The sequence below is a fragment of the Mastigoproctus giganteus genome, chromosome 13 (genome assembly GCF_048544385.1).
Source record: "Mastigoproctus giganteus isolate SK-2022 chromosome 13, ASM4854438v1, whole genome shotgun sequence".
Classification (NCBI taxonomy): domain Eukaryota; kingdom Metazoa; phylum Arthropoda; class Arachnida; order Uropygi; family Thelyphonidae; genus Mastigoproctus; species Mastigoproctus giganteus.
The window spans coordinates 68,008,520-68,028,193 of record NC_143587.1 but is presented as its reverse complement, the minus strand read 5'-3'; the positions used below and the strand labels follow the sequence as shown (position 1 = coordinate 68,028,193).

General features: G+C 37.3%; 1 protein-coding gene across 7 annotated transcripts in view; it reads left to right on the top strand.

Moving 5' to 3' along the window:
- LOC150076140 (upstream stimulatory factor 2-like) overlaps window positions 1-19,674 on the top strand; it is a 340,777-nt gene that overhangs the window by 191,275 nt on the left and 129,828 nt on the right. For all 7 annotated transcript variants that reach the window (XM_090387170.1, XM_090387166.1, XM_090387165.1 and 4 more), the window contains one exon: window positions 9,355-9,531. In XM_090387170.1, coding sequence (XP_090243296.1) covers window positions 9,355-9,531 — 177 coding nt within the window. The remainder of the gene's footprint in view (window positions 1-9,354; window positions 9,532-19,674) is intronic.

The following is a 19,674-nucleotide window of genomic DNA, read 5'->3' as shown; positions in this document are numbered from 1 at the left end:
AACCTGACTGTTACTAAAGAAAACAGAACAGAAATTGCTTGTAATGGGTCCAACACAAAACCTATTATGCCTGAAAGCCCAATGGTCAATCCTGTCTAAGTAATCACAAACGAATTAATAAGTAGAAGCCTTCCAGACATCATCACCCAACACACAAGAACTATCACAGCCCTACAAACAGATAATGCAAGGATTATGTTAGGCAAGATGGAAAGGATTTTTGATTGCGTCGCTGACCTCTTCATCGAAAACCAGTTCGTACCGGCACAAAACATAGAGATCCTGCAAGAAGTATCTCATCTGAAGAGCCAACTTGAAGAACTTAAGAGCATGACTATGAATTGTATCACTTCGAAGCCTGGCCAATGTGTAGGAACTTCCATTCACCTCTTCTATGCCCACCAATGAAATGAACAAAAACTTACCACGCAGCTACAGCGGCAGCTCAACACTAACATCAGTCAAACAGGGTGATGAGATGATACATAAGGAAAATGATGTAACTGCATACAATCAGACTTCGCACTGACAAAGGATCCCAAGTGGAATAAAAAAGAAACCTATGAGGAATCAACTGATGAAAGTAATGTTGCAAGTGCAGATCCCCTAGCTCTCTTTACAGCATGCCGAACATGCACACCTCACCAACTTGACACACTGAATCAAGCCTTGGAAACTCAATGTCATACTGACCTTGGCCCCCACTCCTAGGCCGAAGTTGTTGCTGGGCCGTCCCCTCATGTATCCAGAGGAAACACAATGAAGCAAAACCCAAGAAGCAAGAATGGTACCGCAGACACAAAGAAACAAGAGATTGAGATCACATATAACTGGGACAGCCCCAACTACTTGGCTCGAGACTAGTGGCAACGCAGCACACGTCGACCAACAGCCCACTCGTAAAAACCTATTCATTTCAAGATTGGCTCCACACAACCTATGAGCAAGTTAAAAATGGCATAAAAGATAATTTGAACATATCTGTTGATGTATACCAACTACCCACAAAATGGCCTTCATATTCATCTTTCAGATTAGACTGCAACATGACTAAACCCAATACAAAATCTTTTGTCAGCCATCCACTTGGCCTCGAGGGCTCCTCATCAGGCCCTAATTTCAATCTTCACCCCCCCACACCAGACTTTAGATGCACAGCCAATCATGCCATGGTTACATTCAGGGTCCAGTCAACCCCACTAGCTGACTCAGTACCGAAATCATGAATGGAAGCCAATTCACAACAATTACAGTTAGGATATCTCAAAGAAACGTCTCCAGAACAGACAGAAAAAGACTGCAGAGGGTACTAAGGAAGATCCCAGACATAATAGTCTCTCTATATTTTATCAGAATGCTTGTAGCATCTGTAACAAGCTTGAAACTGTAGAAGAGCTTTTACTCTCATGCAATTTTGATGTGCTCTGCATAGCAGAAACCTGGCTTGACCGAAATGAGGAGAATTTTCCATATACAGAAACCTGGCTTGACCGAAACTAGGAGAATTTTCCATATGCAGTGTCAGCTGACTATAACATGATTCTCTGTTCCTGACAGGCCAAAAGGGGAGGTGGAGTGGGATTCATCTATAAAACACTACACATACTTGTTAATAGAATTACAAAAGCCATTCCACTAAGTTCGGGCGCCTCCGTAGCCAAGTGGGAAGGAGCAGCAGTGCGTGTAGCACACGTTTCTTGATTAGACCGGGATTCGAGCCCGTCACCACCAAATACGGAGAATGCGGAAAGGTCAGGGAATGACCACCGTATATCCCGGAGCAATATGGCCTTAGTTGCTAATGCTCCTAAAAACCAAATAACAACAACATAACAACCACTAAGTTCGAAGGGCTATTTGCAACATGCCAATTTAAATCTTGCTTTGATATTGCAGTTATATACACCCCCCAGGACCCGATGCTGAAACCATCAAGTATCCGAGTGATTCATGGGCTCATTCATGGGCTTCGTCACTCAGCAAGACATGTTATCTGTGGAGACTTCAACTTTCCTTCTCAACTTGTTCATCTTCAGTCCAGAATGCTAATAACCTTCACCCATTAGGAATCCATTTAATTAATAATCTCCCAACCAGGGGTGACTACCATCTTGATCTTGTGCTGTCATCAAGCAACAGCAGAAATAGCCTTTCAATCTGATCACATTCCAATTTTAATTAACTTATATTTTCTGTCTCCAAACTACAATGTCTCGACTCGGGTTCACACCAAGGTAATAACGAGCCCAAAATTACTCAACGTTAGTAAATGTCTAGAATCAGCCACTGCAATTCCTTGGAATGCACTTAAGCAATGTGATAATCAACATACCTTAGATCTTTTAACTCGCTGGCTCATCACAATTTCTAATTATGCAGCCTCAAAGAAAATAAGGATCTTTGAATGTACGAGAGGATGGTGGACTCCCGAGCTGAGCAACAGCTTTAAACTTAAACAGAACCTCTACAAACAATGGAAAATGACAGGACTAACTCCGGACCGAAATGCATACTCCAAAGAACGAGCAATCTTCAACCGCCTCAAATCTCAAGCCATAAAACATCACGTTGAAATCACACTTCGTAAGGGTGGTCCATCATACTCACAGAGATACTGTGAACTCCCTCCATAGTTTGATCCTGAAGTGTGGATGGACATTATTGCACGAGTTCAGCAAAATCACCATGAGCCCAATAATATTTTCATTTCTGATGATGTGCCCAGAGATGCACTTGAAACCATCGAATTAACAAGAGAAGAACTTTTATCTGCGATTAACAAGATTAACAAGTTACCTGCAACTGGTACAGTGGGAATCGACAAAGCACCACAATTTATCATTAAATGTTTGAGCCGTTATCTGAGTGATCCCCTCCTAATTTTTAATACCATATTAAAAGGAGAATTTTTCCCTCCCATATGGAATATGTTTTCTGTTATGCCACTCCCAAAAGTTTCCCAGCCAACTGAAGCCAAGCACTTTAGACCCATCTCTCATTCCTCGTGTTTATTGAAGTTGCTTGAAAAAACATTACTGAAAACACTTACCATGCACATTCTTCCTCACAGGCCTCAGCAAATTCATTATGCTTTGCAAAACAGATCAACAGTTAGTAACCTGATTATGACTACCAATGCCATCCTTGGATTGTTTGGGGAGAAGGAAGAAATGGCAATCACATATCTTGATCTACACGCTGCGTTCGATAGTATCCACATCCCAGCCTTGCTTAAACTCTTTCGAAATTACTATCACATAACAGACCAAGTATTGAAGTTTCTGACATCTCTTCTTCAGAATAGAACCGTCCAAATGCCCATAGGAAAGCAAAGGTATACTAGACAAATACAAGCAGGCGTTGCCACAAGGAGGAGTCCTGTCTGGAATTCTTTTCACAGCTATCATCTACCCGCTAACACACAAAAGAACAGATTTGATATCATATGCAGATGATTTAAAGATGTTAACAAAAATAAATTGACTGATGAAGCAAACGACTCAACAGGAACTATCAACAAGACCTTATCAGAAGCACAGCAGTACCTCACGAAATTTGACCTGCAAGTTAACCCTGAGAAATCTGCATCATGGTATTCTCACTTAAACCTACACTAACCATAATTCAGCCTGCGATTGACAGAGTCCTGATCCCCTGCATCGAAAAGCAGAGAGATCTGGGTGTGATCTTTGACAGAAAATTAAGATTCCATCATCATATAGAAGAACTCTGTGCTAAAGTCAACAGATAACGGTGGGTTGCAAAGCAGCACATGCTACACATTCAGAACACAAACATGATAAAAATGTATATCAGGACAATGATTTTCGGATGTGTATTGTATGGAGTAGAGTTGTGGGGCTCGGTTGCAAACACCACAATTAAACCATTAAAAGCCGCTGAATACTGGCTCCTGAAGTTGGCAACCTAGAAGTGTCTTCTACCACCACAGCAGCACACAACACCAATGGCCAAAGCACTGAAGTTAACCAGGTTTTCAGCATTATTGCACGAGAGAAGACTCATCTTCACCATGAAAATGATCACAGGGAGAGTATCAGCACCCAACATTTGGGACACTTTGTTGGTGGATCACTCAACCAGCTCTCTGCTCCACTCCCAAGCTTCTTGCTCTTCCTTCAAGGCTACATTTTAAAGATTGGCTCCTCCCTTATCAGAAGTCCATCTAGTTCAATCCCTGGATGCTGACTTGTTTAAAATCATAGATGATAAAAAGTATAGATGGCTCATTCTAGATCTGCACTTGGTCTCCACAATTACCAACTGATTTCAGATAGTTACATCCGGGCAAGAATCTCACAGAAAACCTGACTCATGGAAACTGTCTTTTGTTATTGCAATTTGTATTATTTTAGTTTGTATAATTTAATCTTTATACTTCTGGCGAGGTCATCTCTGCCACTTGGTAACCATGGTGCCGTGAAGGGTATTGTAGAGTCATGGTACCTGCGTGTACCGGTGAACTTTACAATAAAGATCTTATTTATTGATTTATTTATTTCATTCATTGGCTAGTTATCACAAAAGGGCTCATGGGGTAGAATTTTTCTCAGCATGGTCTGTGCTTGTTCACAGGAGAGATTGCTTCTACAGGGATGGGAGAAACTTAAATAGAAAGTGTGCAAAAATATTTGCTGATGCCATTGAGGAAATGTCAGCTGGGTCGGAAAACTGCTAGCTTGGGAGGGATTCACAGATTAATAGATTAACAGTAGCTGCAGGCAGAAGTGGAAATGATTCTTACACTGCTTCTAATTGAATGAGCAGCAGCAGCCCATAAAGCAAGGTGCTGTGAATTTCAGGAACTGCTGGGAGTCATGAAACAAGTAAATACATGGGCTGTGTTAGAGTAACTAAGAGTAAGAACAGGTGCATGTATAATTGCATGTACACCAATGCTAGGAGTATAGTAAATAAATTTGATGATTTTGAAGTGCTGGTTAAGACATCCAAAGCAGATATTGTTGGGATATTAGAGAAGTGGAGACACTCAGATATAAGGGATGCAGAATTGGAATTTGGGGAGAACAATATGTACAGAAAGGATAGGAAGGAAGGAGGGGTTATGCTGTTAGTGAGGAAACACATAAAATCTAAGGAAGTGCATCCAGTTGACATAGATTGACAGTGCAATGTTGAGTCGGTTTGGTGTGACATAAGCACTGGGAAAGCAAAAATGAGGGTAGGAGTTTGTGATAGGCCTAATGACTCTGATTGGTACAATGAACAATTATACAGAGAAATAGTGGGCCAGAAAATCAGTGTCTTATAATGGGGGATTGTAACTTCCCAGATATAGACTGAAACTTGTGGGTTGGTCACTCGCACACTAGCAAGGCTTTTGTGGATTTATTAGCTGATTGTTTTCTACAGCAACATGATAGAGAGGCAACAAGAAAGAGTACCACTCTTGATCTGATTATCAGCAGTGATTATTCATGCATTAAGAATTTACAGAAAAAGGAACCACTAGGAGGCAGTGATCACAGTGTACTGATGTGGGATTTACTTAATTTACTTTACTTAGTGGGATCTTGGAAAAGACAAGATCACTAATAATAAACTTGGATTAGTAGCATTTGTAGAACAAGAAGCAAAGGCTGCTTGTAACTTTACTTGCTGGCAGGTTTGTTGGAGCAAATGACCTTGCTGCTTGGATTGAGGTAGATGTGGAAACCCAGTTGCACATTACCTGAGTGAGGAAGAAATGCAGCTTCTCTAAACAGTGGGATAACAATCAATAAACAGAAGCCCAGTGACATTGGGGGTAACTCAGAAGATAATGTGGATGACTCGTAAAGAAAAAGCATCAAAAATTAATAGTGCTTGAAAACATTAATGGGCTTGGTTAGAACACCGGAGTGATAGTGATCTTCATTTATTGTATCTGATCACTATTAAGAATTATGTACTGAAAAAATGCTGCCATCAATTCCAGTGAACTAAATTGCGTGACTTTCAGAATCGATGCATAAAATGTAAGTCTATAACAGTATTGTGTATTAGTAGAATGTAAAGGGAATGATATAACCTTTAATACGTTGTCTTTTAGTCCATATACTCATGAAACATTAGTAAATAAAGTATTTATTTACTAATAGTAGAATTAAATAAAGTATTTATTTACTAAGTAAAGTGTATTTATGTAAAAAAAAAAACTGGGAAAAAATGATAAAAATTTTTCAGCTAAAATGCGCTTCACTTATAATGTTTTGAAAATTTTTTATCATTTTTTCCCAGTTTTTTTTACATAAATACACTTTACTTTAGTAAATAAATACTTTATTTAAAGCTACTATTAATAAATAAAGTAAATAAATACTTTATTAACATTGTCTCCTGAGACCTGCATTATATCGAGATTGCACTCTACTTATACATACATACATACATATGCATACATGTAAGTTCATGTGGCTTATGCTTTAATTTGGATGTTTTGATATGGCCTTATTTGTTGAAAGATTGGACACTAATGCTTTTTACCATTAAGTAAGAGATTTCATTCCATTCATTTCACTAAGTAAAAAGGGGGAAAATGTTTCTTTAAAGAAACAATAATAATGAAAGATGAATCATCATTCAAAGCAAAAATTAATATTAATTTTCACTCTGAATGATGTTTCCATCTAGAAAAAGACATCCATCCATTTTGAGAAAAAGCAAAGTATATATACAGTCGGACCTCTATATAACGAAATTAATCATTCGCTTGAAAAAATCCGTTATACAGAAATTTCATTATAAAGAAATATAACAGTATTTTTAACAGATATTTATTTAGAGTATACCCAGTATAAAATAAAATAAAATAAAATATTTCCAGAAGCTTTCGGAACTCGTGTCCCTTTCTCAACTGACAGAATTTTTGAATACATTACAAGCAAAGTGTGGCACGTTACTCATTCGTCATTGTTGTAGCACGGACGTGTGCTGCCTTGCGCCAGTGATCATCCATCAATAAAACGGTTGTCTCCAGGATTGGAGACAACCGTTTTATTGCTTTTCAGCAATGAAAAATACCGTAATTCAACATTCAGAAATACAGTAAAATATGGGAAATAAATCAGAAATAAGCAGGAATGAATAAATTTTCTTACATTTTAACACAATTAATTTATTAATATCACATATTAAGAAATGACTGCATACATGATGTGCACAATATATTAGTACACTTTTAAGAATTATGTTGTAAAATATTTGGTTATTTCTTGTTGTACACTGGATTTTACTATACACCGTTCATAAAAATGTTCACATTTTTTAAGCACTCAAATATATTTATTGGCACATTTTCTTCACACTGAAGGCCTCATCGCAAAGTTTCAAATGCTGCCAACATTTCATGTTTGGAAGGTTTAATATTGCCTTTGTTGCCCTTATTTTCATCCAACTCATCGTCAATTTGTTACTAGTTCTTTTAATACTTTCCAAAATGTTGGAGTCACTCGGATATTCAGCTACTGTCACATCATTATCAACTCCTAAAAATTCTTCAAGAACAATTTCTTTGCTGATCAACCTCTTGTTTGGAGTTCTTCCCAAGATTGCTCAATGTCTTGTAGCAGTTCATCCCTCTCATTGCTGTTAATTGCCATTTTAGCAAAACCTGCTTTTGTGAACAATTCTTAATCATTGTTTCCATCACATCTTGACTCCACACTTTTGCCAACTCTGATATGCACAACCTCAAATTTATAATAGAATCTATAGGTTGGTTGGTTTCTATTCTCAATATAATTTTTTTTTTCAGCATGCGCCTTTGGTAGTGCATTTTCAAATCCTTGCAGTTTAGACAAGGTATTCGGAGGGAAGAAATCAAGCTTCACACTTGTAAGTTTCGAAATTACCGAGTGAATGTGGGTAGGGCAGTTGTTGACAATCAATGCAATTTTTTTAGTTTCTTTTGCCATCTTTTTATTGAAATTTAGAATCCACTGTTCAAAATTTTTTAAAAACTGTTTTTTTCCAATGGGTTCTTCGATTGCAACTCCACTTTCATCAGAAATAACTTTTTCAAGTATGCCATGGTGCTCTTTAAATCTGTCCAGCCAACTATAACTGGCTTGGAATGTTTTATGCTCCAGAAAAGATGCGTACTCCATAGTCTTTTCTTTTATTAATGGCCCTGATGTCGGCACGTTTTGGTCTCGAATCAACTTCATCCACTTAAAAACCACATCATCTACATCTTCATACAAGCATAATTTCACACTCTCAATTGGGTCCTGTTTCCCCAAACAGTTTGAAAATTGAAACAGTTTTTCAGAATGGTTAATACACTACTGCAGGAATACCAAATTTTAAAGCAATTTCTTTCTTTTACCGCCTCGGTCTACACATTAAGCCTTCCACTTTTACACACTTCACTCAAGGATTTCCTCTTAGACACTCTAAGGTTACTTGCACAGCAGCTTAAACAAAACTGAAATTAGGGACCACTTGTACCTACCACATAAAGAGACAGGTGAAAGTGTGGACAACTCGTTTCTTTGAAACAACAGATGAATTTCCGGGATAAAGTAAAATCACTCTCTCCTGATTCTCTAATAGTATGCTTACAGTAGAAAACAGGCTGATCAGAGCCAATGTCCCCATCAGGAATATGCCTTAATCTTTGCCAATGCTGTGGATACATAGATGACAGCTGACCAGCGTGACCTCGGTACAGTACAGTATAGGTTTTAATTATTCTTTTTAGCCATTGCTGACCCACTGCTGGGCAAAGGCCTCTCCCAAAACCTTCCATCTTTTTCTATCCCACACTGTGGTCGGCTAGTTTCTTCCTGCAGGGTGTTACGGGCACCATTGAATTTTAAATTGTTTTAGCAATTAATTTGTGGAATTTATCTTTAGCTTTTAAAGCTAAGGGATTAATTCTTAATCCTTTTAGCTCTTAATTTGTGCTTTCTACAACATCAGCTCTCTTGCCTAAAGGCCAGAGGTGCGAACAATGCATACCTAGGTCTCTTGAAATCAGTTCATTATATGAAATTTTCTTCGTTATACAGAAAAATTTTTCAATGTAATGACCAAGAAGAAATCAAGAAAGTTCACTACATAGAAAAATTCTCTATATGGAAGTTCATTAAAGAGAGATCCGACTGTATATATCTCAGGCTGGAACAAGGTCAGGGCAGATGGGGTAATGGCTCCACCTGTAACAAAGACGGGGAAATTAATATATAAATTATTCTAATTCTTGAAGGTGACATGATAAATGGAAGTGGGAAATTTTTTTATTTAATGTTATGGATATAATAAAAATATATATGTATTATTGATTATATGTGCTGAGTTTTAAATATGTTATTTATTTATTTTTTGTAGGTGCAGTAACATATCGTGTAGTTCAAGTGACTCCACCAGAAGTTACTACTGATGGTGCTGCTACAGGACAAGTGGTAACTACTGCAGCTGCAGCATTAGTAGGACAACAGGTGGCTCAAGCCATTATAACAAATCCCTTCACAACAGCAAATGGAAATGGAAGTCCAAGTGCTGAGGGTTAGTTGAGCTAATAAATTTTTATTCATTAAATATTTTAAAAATATATTTATGTAAAGTTTGATTTCTTTCCTCCAAAATATTCTTGCTTAATCTTAACAGACAGATAGTTAATTTGTTTTTATGCATTACTCAAACTGGTAATTCTCAGTAACTAATTAAAATGTCATCATACCATTAATGATGCTTCAAACTTGTACGAGTGGTATTGTTAAGAAGGAAAAGGGAAAATAATTAATTTTATTGTATATCTAAGCATTAAATAGTGCATTGCACGAAAATTAAACTCAAGTAATGGACATTCTTATCAAAACTAAAGAACTAAAATGGTCTTGGGCAGGACACATAGCTCGAAGACATGATGACAGATGGACTAAGAAAATAACAGAATGGTACCCAAGAGGAGCTAGAAGAAAACCTGGAAGACAAAGGCGGAGATGGATAGATGAAATTCATGAGTTTTTGGGTAGTAAATGGATGGCCAGTGCTCAAAACAGAAGGAAGTGGAAAGTTGCTGGAGAGGCCTTCATCCTGCAGTGGATTGAAAATGGCTGATGATGATGCATGAAAATTCAGAATGGTATACATTTGTTGATTCAGTATTATTGGTGTGATTTGCATACAACAGTAGGATAAAAAACGTCTTTACACTATACTTGGAATTGGCAGATTTTTGGCAAGAGTTTATCAAATTTGAAATAATTTTTCAAATACAAATTTCAAAATTTTTCATACAGATTTCAAAAACAATTTAGTATGATTTTATAAGTTTATACCTCAACTGATAATAGATAAATCCAAATCTTTGTGAGCAGCACCCGCTTTGGTTTTCTCTGAGCAGAAAGCGAGGGAGTGTTCCCTATCGGTGGAAATGGAGAATGTTTTCCACTTCTATTAAGTAAATGGTAACCTTGGTAACTGAAAGATGCAGTATGCCCAGGGTCATCTAAGAGCCAATGTGCAATGTGTACAGACTATCTCAAGAGTAATTAACCATGGTGTAAAACAGAGCATTGCTGTTATCACAGTTTAAAATATATATACAGTAAACCCCCGCTATTCGCGGGGGTTACGTTCCTGAGAAATTCCGCGAATACTGAGTTATGGCGCCCATGGTAATAAAAGGGTTCCGTTCCAAAGTATGAAATATATAACAAAAATTAGTCTAAAATTTTGTCTGTACGTATTATGTGTATTTACCTACATAATATGACTATGTACATAGACAAACGTAGAGAGTAAGTACATGAAAAAAAAAAAAAAGCATAAGGCATCGAAATGAAAATAAGAAACAATTTATTAAATGTAATACTGTACATATTTATTAGACATTTTAAAGAAACCTTTCAAAAACATATCAAGAACATGGGTTGCTGGGCGAAAAATAACCATATCGATTTTTAAATCTTTCAAACCAGCCTTTGCTGGCTAAAAAACTTATCCCACGAGTGCTATCACCAGTTTCACTAAAGTGTAGTGTTGATAAAGGTGTTTTGCCTTTTCACGAATGATAAGTGAACTTGAACTTAACGGAATTTTATTTTGAGTTCGGTCTTCTATCCACAGATTTAAAGCCTTTTCCATTTTTTCTAATTTCACATCACGAGTTATAGAGCAAATTTTTGATGCAATTAGCGCGTTTTCACTGACACTACGGCGGATTTTTTCTTCCGATTTCTTGATTGATCGTACCGTTGACTTATTGATTTTATAATGTTTTGCCACTGAGGAGACACTTTCACCATTAGAAATTTTGTCTAACAATTCAATTTTACTCGCTAATGTCATCACCTTCTTTGATCTTTTCACAGTTCCCTTTTTATTCGCGGCCATATTTTTGTAGGATTAGAAAAGAACTTGTCCACAATAAAATCACTTTCTTTTAACTTTAACACGCTCGAAAAAGTCTGTTTACATCAACACACTGCAAAATGGTAGATTTTTCACTTTTGTAAATGTATCAATTAAAAGCAAGAGATGAAACCTTCTATGACAAGCGCATTACACATACTGAACAAGGATTAGCTTGAAACATCCGCGCTCGCGATTTTGTCACCCCCCACCCATTGAGCGCAGGACACTTCCTTTTTACACCTTTTAAGTTATTTTTACTCATTTTTAGAGAATAAAGCGCAATTACAAAATGAGGAGGCACACTTGATACACATAAAGCTGTGAGCGTGTAGCAAAACGAATAAACAACACCATAAAGGCAGAGACAACTCTATTAACACCTCACTAGCTCACATTTTACATTTCTGGGGGTTACTACCATAAAACAATAAAAACAATTTCCAGTTGCGTTCCTGCTAGTGGAATCTGTTATAAACTGGTAGTGAACTCTATCTAATTGCATTTGCGATAATACCGATAGCTGTAATTGTGTTGGTTTTTAAGTTATTATGGTGAAATGTGTTTCCCCTTCACTGCTGTAAAAAAATAAATACATTTTCAGAATCTTCTCTTCATTTCTATCGTGTTGCGTTCAGTTGGGGTGATTCCGCGTTCGACTGCCATTTCTTGTAAACACAAAGGCGAATCGTGCATATGCGAATTCAGTTCGTGTTATATACAATATCGTTCCCCTAAATTGTGTAAGATTGAATTAGTGTAGTGTAAACACGTGTTATAAGACGACTGACTGTACTACTCTGTGGACTGGGCGAAATGATTTTAGCCACACCCATGTTTTTTTCATGGCGGAAAATGTTCCGGCGCTTTAAAATTCACATTTTTTTAGGTTTAAATCAGCGACCGCGAATACGCGAAACCGCGAATAGCGGGGGTTTACTGTATATATATATATATATATATATATTTTATTTATTTATTTTTTTTTTTTCAACTGATTATATCTTTGTTTGCAACTCTGAACAGAAAATGCAGACTTCCTAACAGTTATAGGTAGCAGCATTTCATCCTGTTTTCCTGATAATAGGGAACTTCCCCCTTGAAATTTTTGTGATTATGCCAAATAAATATAAATAAAGATTTTGTAACACTACAATTTTCAAACAACCCATTAAAAATATCATTTTTGAAAACAAATCTGTATGAGTAACATGAACTTTTTTTTATTCATTTATTCATTGACAATGCATCAACTAATCAAAATCAAATTGTTCTGTAGTAATAAAATATTTATATTGTTTTTTAGAGAATTTGATACCATTTAGATATTGGCAGTACAGTTTGGTTTTAGTTAGAAATTTTTGTTTTAGTTAGAAATTTTCGTTTTAATTAGAGATTGGCTTACAAGTGGCAGCTGAAATATAACATTTGAAATTAAAAGTACTGCATTTGTGTAGCACTAAACCAAAGGTTGTAGATAATGAAAAAAAAAAAAAAAAAACTGCGATGTAATTGTACAGCCCAACCTACCGGGTGGTTTTAAAATAAGTTTCCCTATTCAGGAGACCCTAGTGTCAAAATGATTAGAGTTAGCACTGTGAAAATTGGTGGTGGGAAGTGATTTGTAGAAGGAAAAAAATAGTTCAAATTTCTGCCACCAGGGAAAAACACCACTGCACATATGTAGAAGTTGTCATTTGCTTCAAGACATGCTGCTTACTCAAATGACATCCTGTCAGATAAAAGCAGAAAGGCCAATGCCACCGTCAATAACCATTATGGTTCTTACAAAAAAGAACGTGCTTTTTTAGTAAAACTGTTCTACCAGAATAATAGTAACACTAATGCAACACTTTGTAAATATCGGAAACTTAAAGGTTTACATAAAGGACCTTTGACGCCAGGGGGGCTGTGAAAACTAATAAAGAAATTTGAAGCAACCAGGTGGGGAGTTAGGTGTAATTCCAGACGGAATGACCACATATCGGAACAGAGGTAGTGGATGAAGTGGCAGTTGCAATGGTCAGAATGCGAAACACTACCAGTCAGTAGTACCTGCCGGAGGTGTGTCAATCGACTTGAACCTTCCTTGTCTACTGTACGTAAAGTGCTTTGAATAATTTTATGCTGGTTCCCATACAAGATTCACGTAGTGCAAGAACTAAATAAAATCTTGTGATCAGTAACAACGAATAGACTTTGCTCTACGATTTCTGGCTTGTATGGAACTTGACGATACATGGGCTCGAATGATCTTGTCGTTTGATGAGGCACATTTCACTCTTCATGGGGCTGTAAATGCACAAAACTGCCAAATATAGGGAACTTCTCATCCATGTGCTGTGCATGAAAGACCACTACAAATCCCATACGTTACAGTATGGTGTGGATTCACAGCCAAGTTTATAATCGGACCATTTTTCTTTGAAGAGTCTACACCTCGTGGCCCCCGTAAGGTGTACGCTACTGCACTCTTCTTAGAGATCACATTATTCCCACTCTGCAAGAAAAGCAGTGCTTGGAGACCATAGTGTTCATGCAAGATGGTGTCCCTCCCCACGTTGGTTGACAAGTGAAGGAACTGCTCTGTTCAACATTCGGAAATGATCACATCATTTCTAGAGACTTTCCGCTGTTCTGGCCAGCCCGATCAGCAGATCTCAATCCCTGTGATTTCTGACTATAGGGATACCTGAAAGACAAAGTTTACAGTGGCGGCTTTCAGATGCTTTTCAATTTGAAAGCAAGTATTAAACAGCATGTAGCTAACATCCCCAATGAGATGCTGTGTGAAACTGTTGCATGCAATCCGCCATTTTCAGAATGTCATCTCAAGTGAAGGAAAACACATAGAACAATATCTGTAGATTTCTAAGTTCTGATATATTAAATCTAACCCTAAGTTAAGTATTCCACCTTGTGTTTACAGTGCCAATTTCTCCCCTGGTGGCAGAAATTTGAACTAAGAACTAATTTTATTTCTACAAATTGCTTCCCCATACCCTAAATGACATACCCACCAATTTTCACACTACAGGAAGCAATAACCCTTGGGGAGTTGTCTACAGAATAGTGACCAACAAGCTGCCAAGAAGAGATGTTATGGAAACCACTGTAAAACCAGATGGAATCCGAACCCTGTGTTGGGCCGATTCTGTAAATAACATCCTAGACAGTATTATTCAGACTGAAACTGGGGATCATTCCCCCACCCAGCTGGACGTTATAAAAGAAAACACTGAATATGAAAATGCCAATATTGAACCTCTGTTTACTACACGAGACTTAGAAATAGCACTATCTAAAACAAAAAAACAATAAATGCCCAGGTTTTTACCTCTTAGAGGTTGAGATCATCAAAAAATAACTGTATGACAGAAGGTATAGATCCCAAAAACATGGAAAAAAGCTGTATAAAGATTAATTCTCAAAAACCCTGAGAAAACCCCTACTGATCCCAAATCATATAGACCAATAGCCATACTCCCTGTACTAGGGAAAAAATATAAAATATTAATATACAGTAATACCCCGACTTACGCGAACTCGGAGTTGCGCGGTTCTAAATTTTTTTCGTTTGGTGTATATCTAAAATTATCTTACCAGTGATTTGGAAGTCAAATCATAAAGCTTGGGTGACAGCTTCCGTTTTTGAGGACTGGTTTGGTCACCACTTCATACCCAAAGTCAAACGTTATTGCAAGTATAAACAGATTCCATTTAAAGTGATGCTTCTTATTGACAATGCACCCGGGCACCCTCCTGTCACCCTAATTAATTTCGACCCATGTGTGAAAGTTGTGTTTTTGCCTCCAAACACAACCAGCTTGCTTCAACCGATGGACCAGGGAGTCATCAAAACATTCAAGACTAACTACACGAGGCGTTCGTTTGCACGTCTGAATGAAGCTATGAGACAAAATAGTGAGTTATCTGTTAAAGACTTTTGGAAACAATTCACTGTTTTAGATGCCTTAAGAATCATTGAAGAATCTTGGGATGAAATGCACAAAAAAACATTGAATGGTGTCTGGAAGTAACTTTGTCCTTTTTTTTTTTTTTTTTTTTTTCCAAAACCGAGACGAAAACAACGCCAGAAACTGATCATGTTGCTCATGTGAAGAAGTAGTTAATCAACATAGAAGAAGTTGTTAATCTTGCCAGGCAATTAGATTTGGAAGTCAATGGTGATGATGTCAACGAGCTGTTGGATTCACATAGTCAGGCGCTGACAATGAATGAGCTCGTAGAGATGCGTGAACAAAACGTCACTGAAATATCCGACACTTCAGACCCAGTTCCACCAGAAAAGCACATGACAATTGCAAGCTTGACAGAAGGTCTCAGCTCAATTGAAAAGGGCTTAAAAATTTTAGAAAACATAGACTCCAATGAAGAACGCATTATAGCTACAAAGCAATAAATAAAAAAAATTATTAGCTTGCTACGAAGAAATTCTGTGTGAAAAAAAGAAGCCGCTGTGTCGTCAGACAAATTTGTTAGATTTTATGAAGCCATCGACATCCAAATAACTTTTTTACGTAACTCATTTATTTTTTTAATACATATTTTGTATTAATATGTATAAAGAACGCAATTTTATTATATATTTTTCTTCTAAACTAGTGTTTTTGTTAGTCCTTGGTCCCAATTAAACAAAATTTATATGCAAAGTTGTACCCCGACTTACGCGAATTCGACTTAAGCGATTTTCGTCGGACCCACCTATCACGTAACTTCGGGGTATTGCTGTATAGGAGATTAGCTCTATACTACACAGAAGCAGGTTTACATTCCAACAATCAGTATGGTTTTAAGCAGGGCAACTCTACAGGAGGATGCCATGCACCACCTACTGACAACAGTTAAAAACTCAGAGGAGAAATATATGCTGACAATCTCCAATGACTTTGCTGGGGCATTTGCCTTAGCTACCTTACAGACAGAAGTGTCTCTGTATGCACAAGGTTCCAGGAATTGACACACCCTGTGAATAAAGACTGCCCACAGGGTTCAATCCTTGACCCTTTCTTCTTGAAGATTGTTCTGGCCTTGGATCTGGGCCCGTGGAAAGCCTGGCCTTTGCAGATGATATGATTTTCCTTGTAAAAGGTAACATGCGAGTGGTTGTAGAGCTAAGATCAAATGCTGCCCTTTTGCAGTTACAGGAGTGGGCACAAATGCACATGCTCAAAATATCGCCTGAAAAACAAATACTTCTAAAAGGCAATTTGTTCATAAGATGTCCACAAATCAAAATTAACGCAATAACTATAAAAATGGTAACAGAACCAAAATATCGAGTTAATAGAACCAAAATATCGAGTTAATATTACAAAAATCAAAAAACCGAAAAAGCCCAGGCATAGACAATTTGAATGTAGAACTATTTAGATATGGGGGCACCTTACTAAAAAACGTACTACTAAAATTATTTAACATCATATGGCATAAGCAACAGATACCCAAAGATTGGGAAACAGGAATAGTAATCAATTTACACAAAAAAGGCTCCAGAAATAACCCTAACAACTACAGAGGGATAACATTGCTGTCAACTGCTGCAAAGCTATACTCTAATATACTAAAGAATAAACTTAATAAATACAGTGAACAATTCTTAGAAGAAGAACAATGTGGGTTCAGAAAAGGGAGAAGCACAATAGATGCTATTTTCTCACTACAACAAATTTTGGAGAAAAGAAGAGAATTCAGTCTACCAACATTCCTGCTTTTTATTGATTATGAAAAAGCATATGACAGTGTAAACCGGGAAAAACTTTGGCAGATTTTCGTGAAGAAAATATCCCAACCCAACTCCGGAAAGCGATCCAAAGCTTATATAAAAACTCAAAAGTCTGTATAAAATATTCTAATGGGTGTCTATCAGACCCAATTAATACCAATAAAGGAGTCAAACAAGGATGCACTATCACCAAATTTATTTAATATCTATATCAACAAAATTCTTAAAGAATGGAAACAAACAATTAACAACGGAATATAGTTGAACAACAGGAATAAAATCCAAACTATATTATACGCTGATGATCAAGTTATAATTGCAAAATCTGAAGATGAACTAGATAGCAGCAAATGAACTTAATAAAATAGGTATAAAGTATGAGATGAAAATCTCCACCTCAAAAACAAAATCAATGGGATTATGTGGAAAAAAACATACAAAGAGTCAAAATTGTTATCAATGATAAAATAATAGAACAAATATCTGACTTCACCTATTTGGGAAATTTAATATCAAATGAAGGGAAAGACATCCACACTAAACTACAAAAATATAATAAAATGATTTTTTTTTTTTTTTTTTAATGTAAACCCCAAACACGAGAGGTATTAGAACCTATAGTAATTAGTACCTTGCCTGGGTTGGAGGTTGAGAAGACAAAAGAAGATATTTGTTGATATTGGACTAGAACTTCTGTAGACGGTAATTTTCAGGAAATACGTATGAAGGAAGGTTGGTCCAAAAAACTACAGTTGAATGAATAAACGAGGAAGATTAAATGTTGGTTCTGTGAGTTTGAAGTTAACAGTAAATGGATGTTGGCTGGTGGTGGTACGTGTTTGGACTGTTTTGAAAGAGAGAGGGGGAATTATAGAAACCAATTCAGAAGAACAGTGCCCATGGAAATATCTGTAGAAAAGGCATGCAGCAGAAACAGTACGCCTATGAGACAGCGAGTGGAGAGACTCTTTTAGAGACAAATCATTAATTAACCTAACTACCCTCTTCTGAACGGAATGAAGAAGCCTGAGAGAGGTTTTGGAGGCACCACCCCAGATGTGGGAACAGTATTCCATGGTAGGGTGGATTTGTGATTTGTACAGAGTGAACAGCTGTTTGGAAGAAAAGTAACTCCAAGAGCGAAATTGAAAACCAAATTTTTTAAATGCAGAGGAAGCAATATTTGTAATGTGCTTTTGCCAAGAGAGATTAGAAGTCAGGGTAATCCCCAAAAGAGAGATATCATTTTTCATAGAAATCGGAGTGTCACCAAAGATAAGCATAGGAGCAGAAGAATCCTTTTTGCGAGATATAAGACAAGACTGAGTGTTAGAAGGGTTGAAATCAACTAAGTTGTCTTTGCCTCACTGGAGAAATACCTGGAGATTGGCATTTAAGGAATTGGTAGCAGATTTTCGAGAAGTTGAAGCTGATTGGGCAGGGCAAGATTTCTCAAAATGGAAAGTGGAATGCAATGTGCTATCATCGGCAAAACTATGGATAGGATTTCCAGTCAATGGAAGAAGGTCATTAATATACAAGAGGAAAAGAGTGGGGGAAAGAACTGAACCTTGGGGGACACCAGAATTAGTGGAGAAGTTAGAAGACAGAGAGCCATCTACCACCACCCTCAGTGAGCGATCAGAGAGAAAACTGGATAACCAATTACAAAAAACAGTTGACAAACCATAAGATGGAAGCATGTTAAGAAGACCTCTATGCCAAACACGATCGAAAGCCTTTGAGATGTCAAGAGCAACTGCTTGTGTTTCACTGATCTTTTCCATTGAATTAGTCTATAGATGGGTAACATAAGGCAGAATATCACCAGTGGATCGACACTGACGGAATCCATACTGGCGATCATTGATCAGACGGAAGGTTTCTAGGTAGTTTAAGAGTTTGCGGTTAATCGATTTCTCGATTACTTTAGAAAGAGTAGAAGTAATTGCAATGGGACGATAATTGGATTGGAGGGATTTGTCACCCGTTTTAGGAATTGGCTGGATACGTGCAAATTTCCAAGTAGAAGGAAAAACACCTTTGGAATAAGAAAGTGGAAAAAGGCGGCAAAGAACAGGAGTAAGTTCAGGAGCACAGGTTTTGAGAACAAGTGGAGAAATACCATTGGGAACTGGAGTTTGCTTAGCATCAAGATTCGTCAAAAGCCTTCTGACATCCTCTTGCCAGAAGACCACAGGAGGCATTGAATGAGCGTGTTGGGAATGGTGGGAAGTATTTTACCAAGATCATTAATACATGAGTTGGAAGAAAAATGGGATGCTAGCAGGTCAGCTTTATCCTTGGCTGAAGTGACAACAGAACCATCTGGTTTGGACAGAGGTGGGAGCAGAGATGGACAAAAGTTGCGGTCAATAGCTTTTGCCTAAAGGTAGGCAATGTCCTACCTTGCCTAAAGGCAAGAGACCATAATGCTCGGCTACCATTAGGGCAAGAAGCAAGTTTTCTACTCTTAGTCTGTTCAAACTCTAGTTTGGACTGATTAATAACTGCTTTACAATTATTGCGATCTTTGGTGTAGGCAG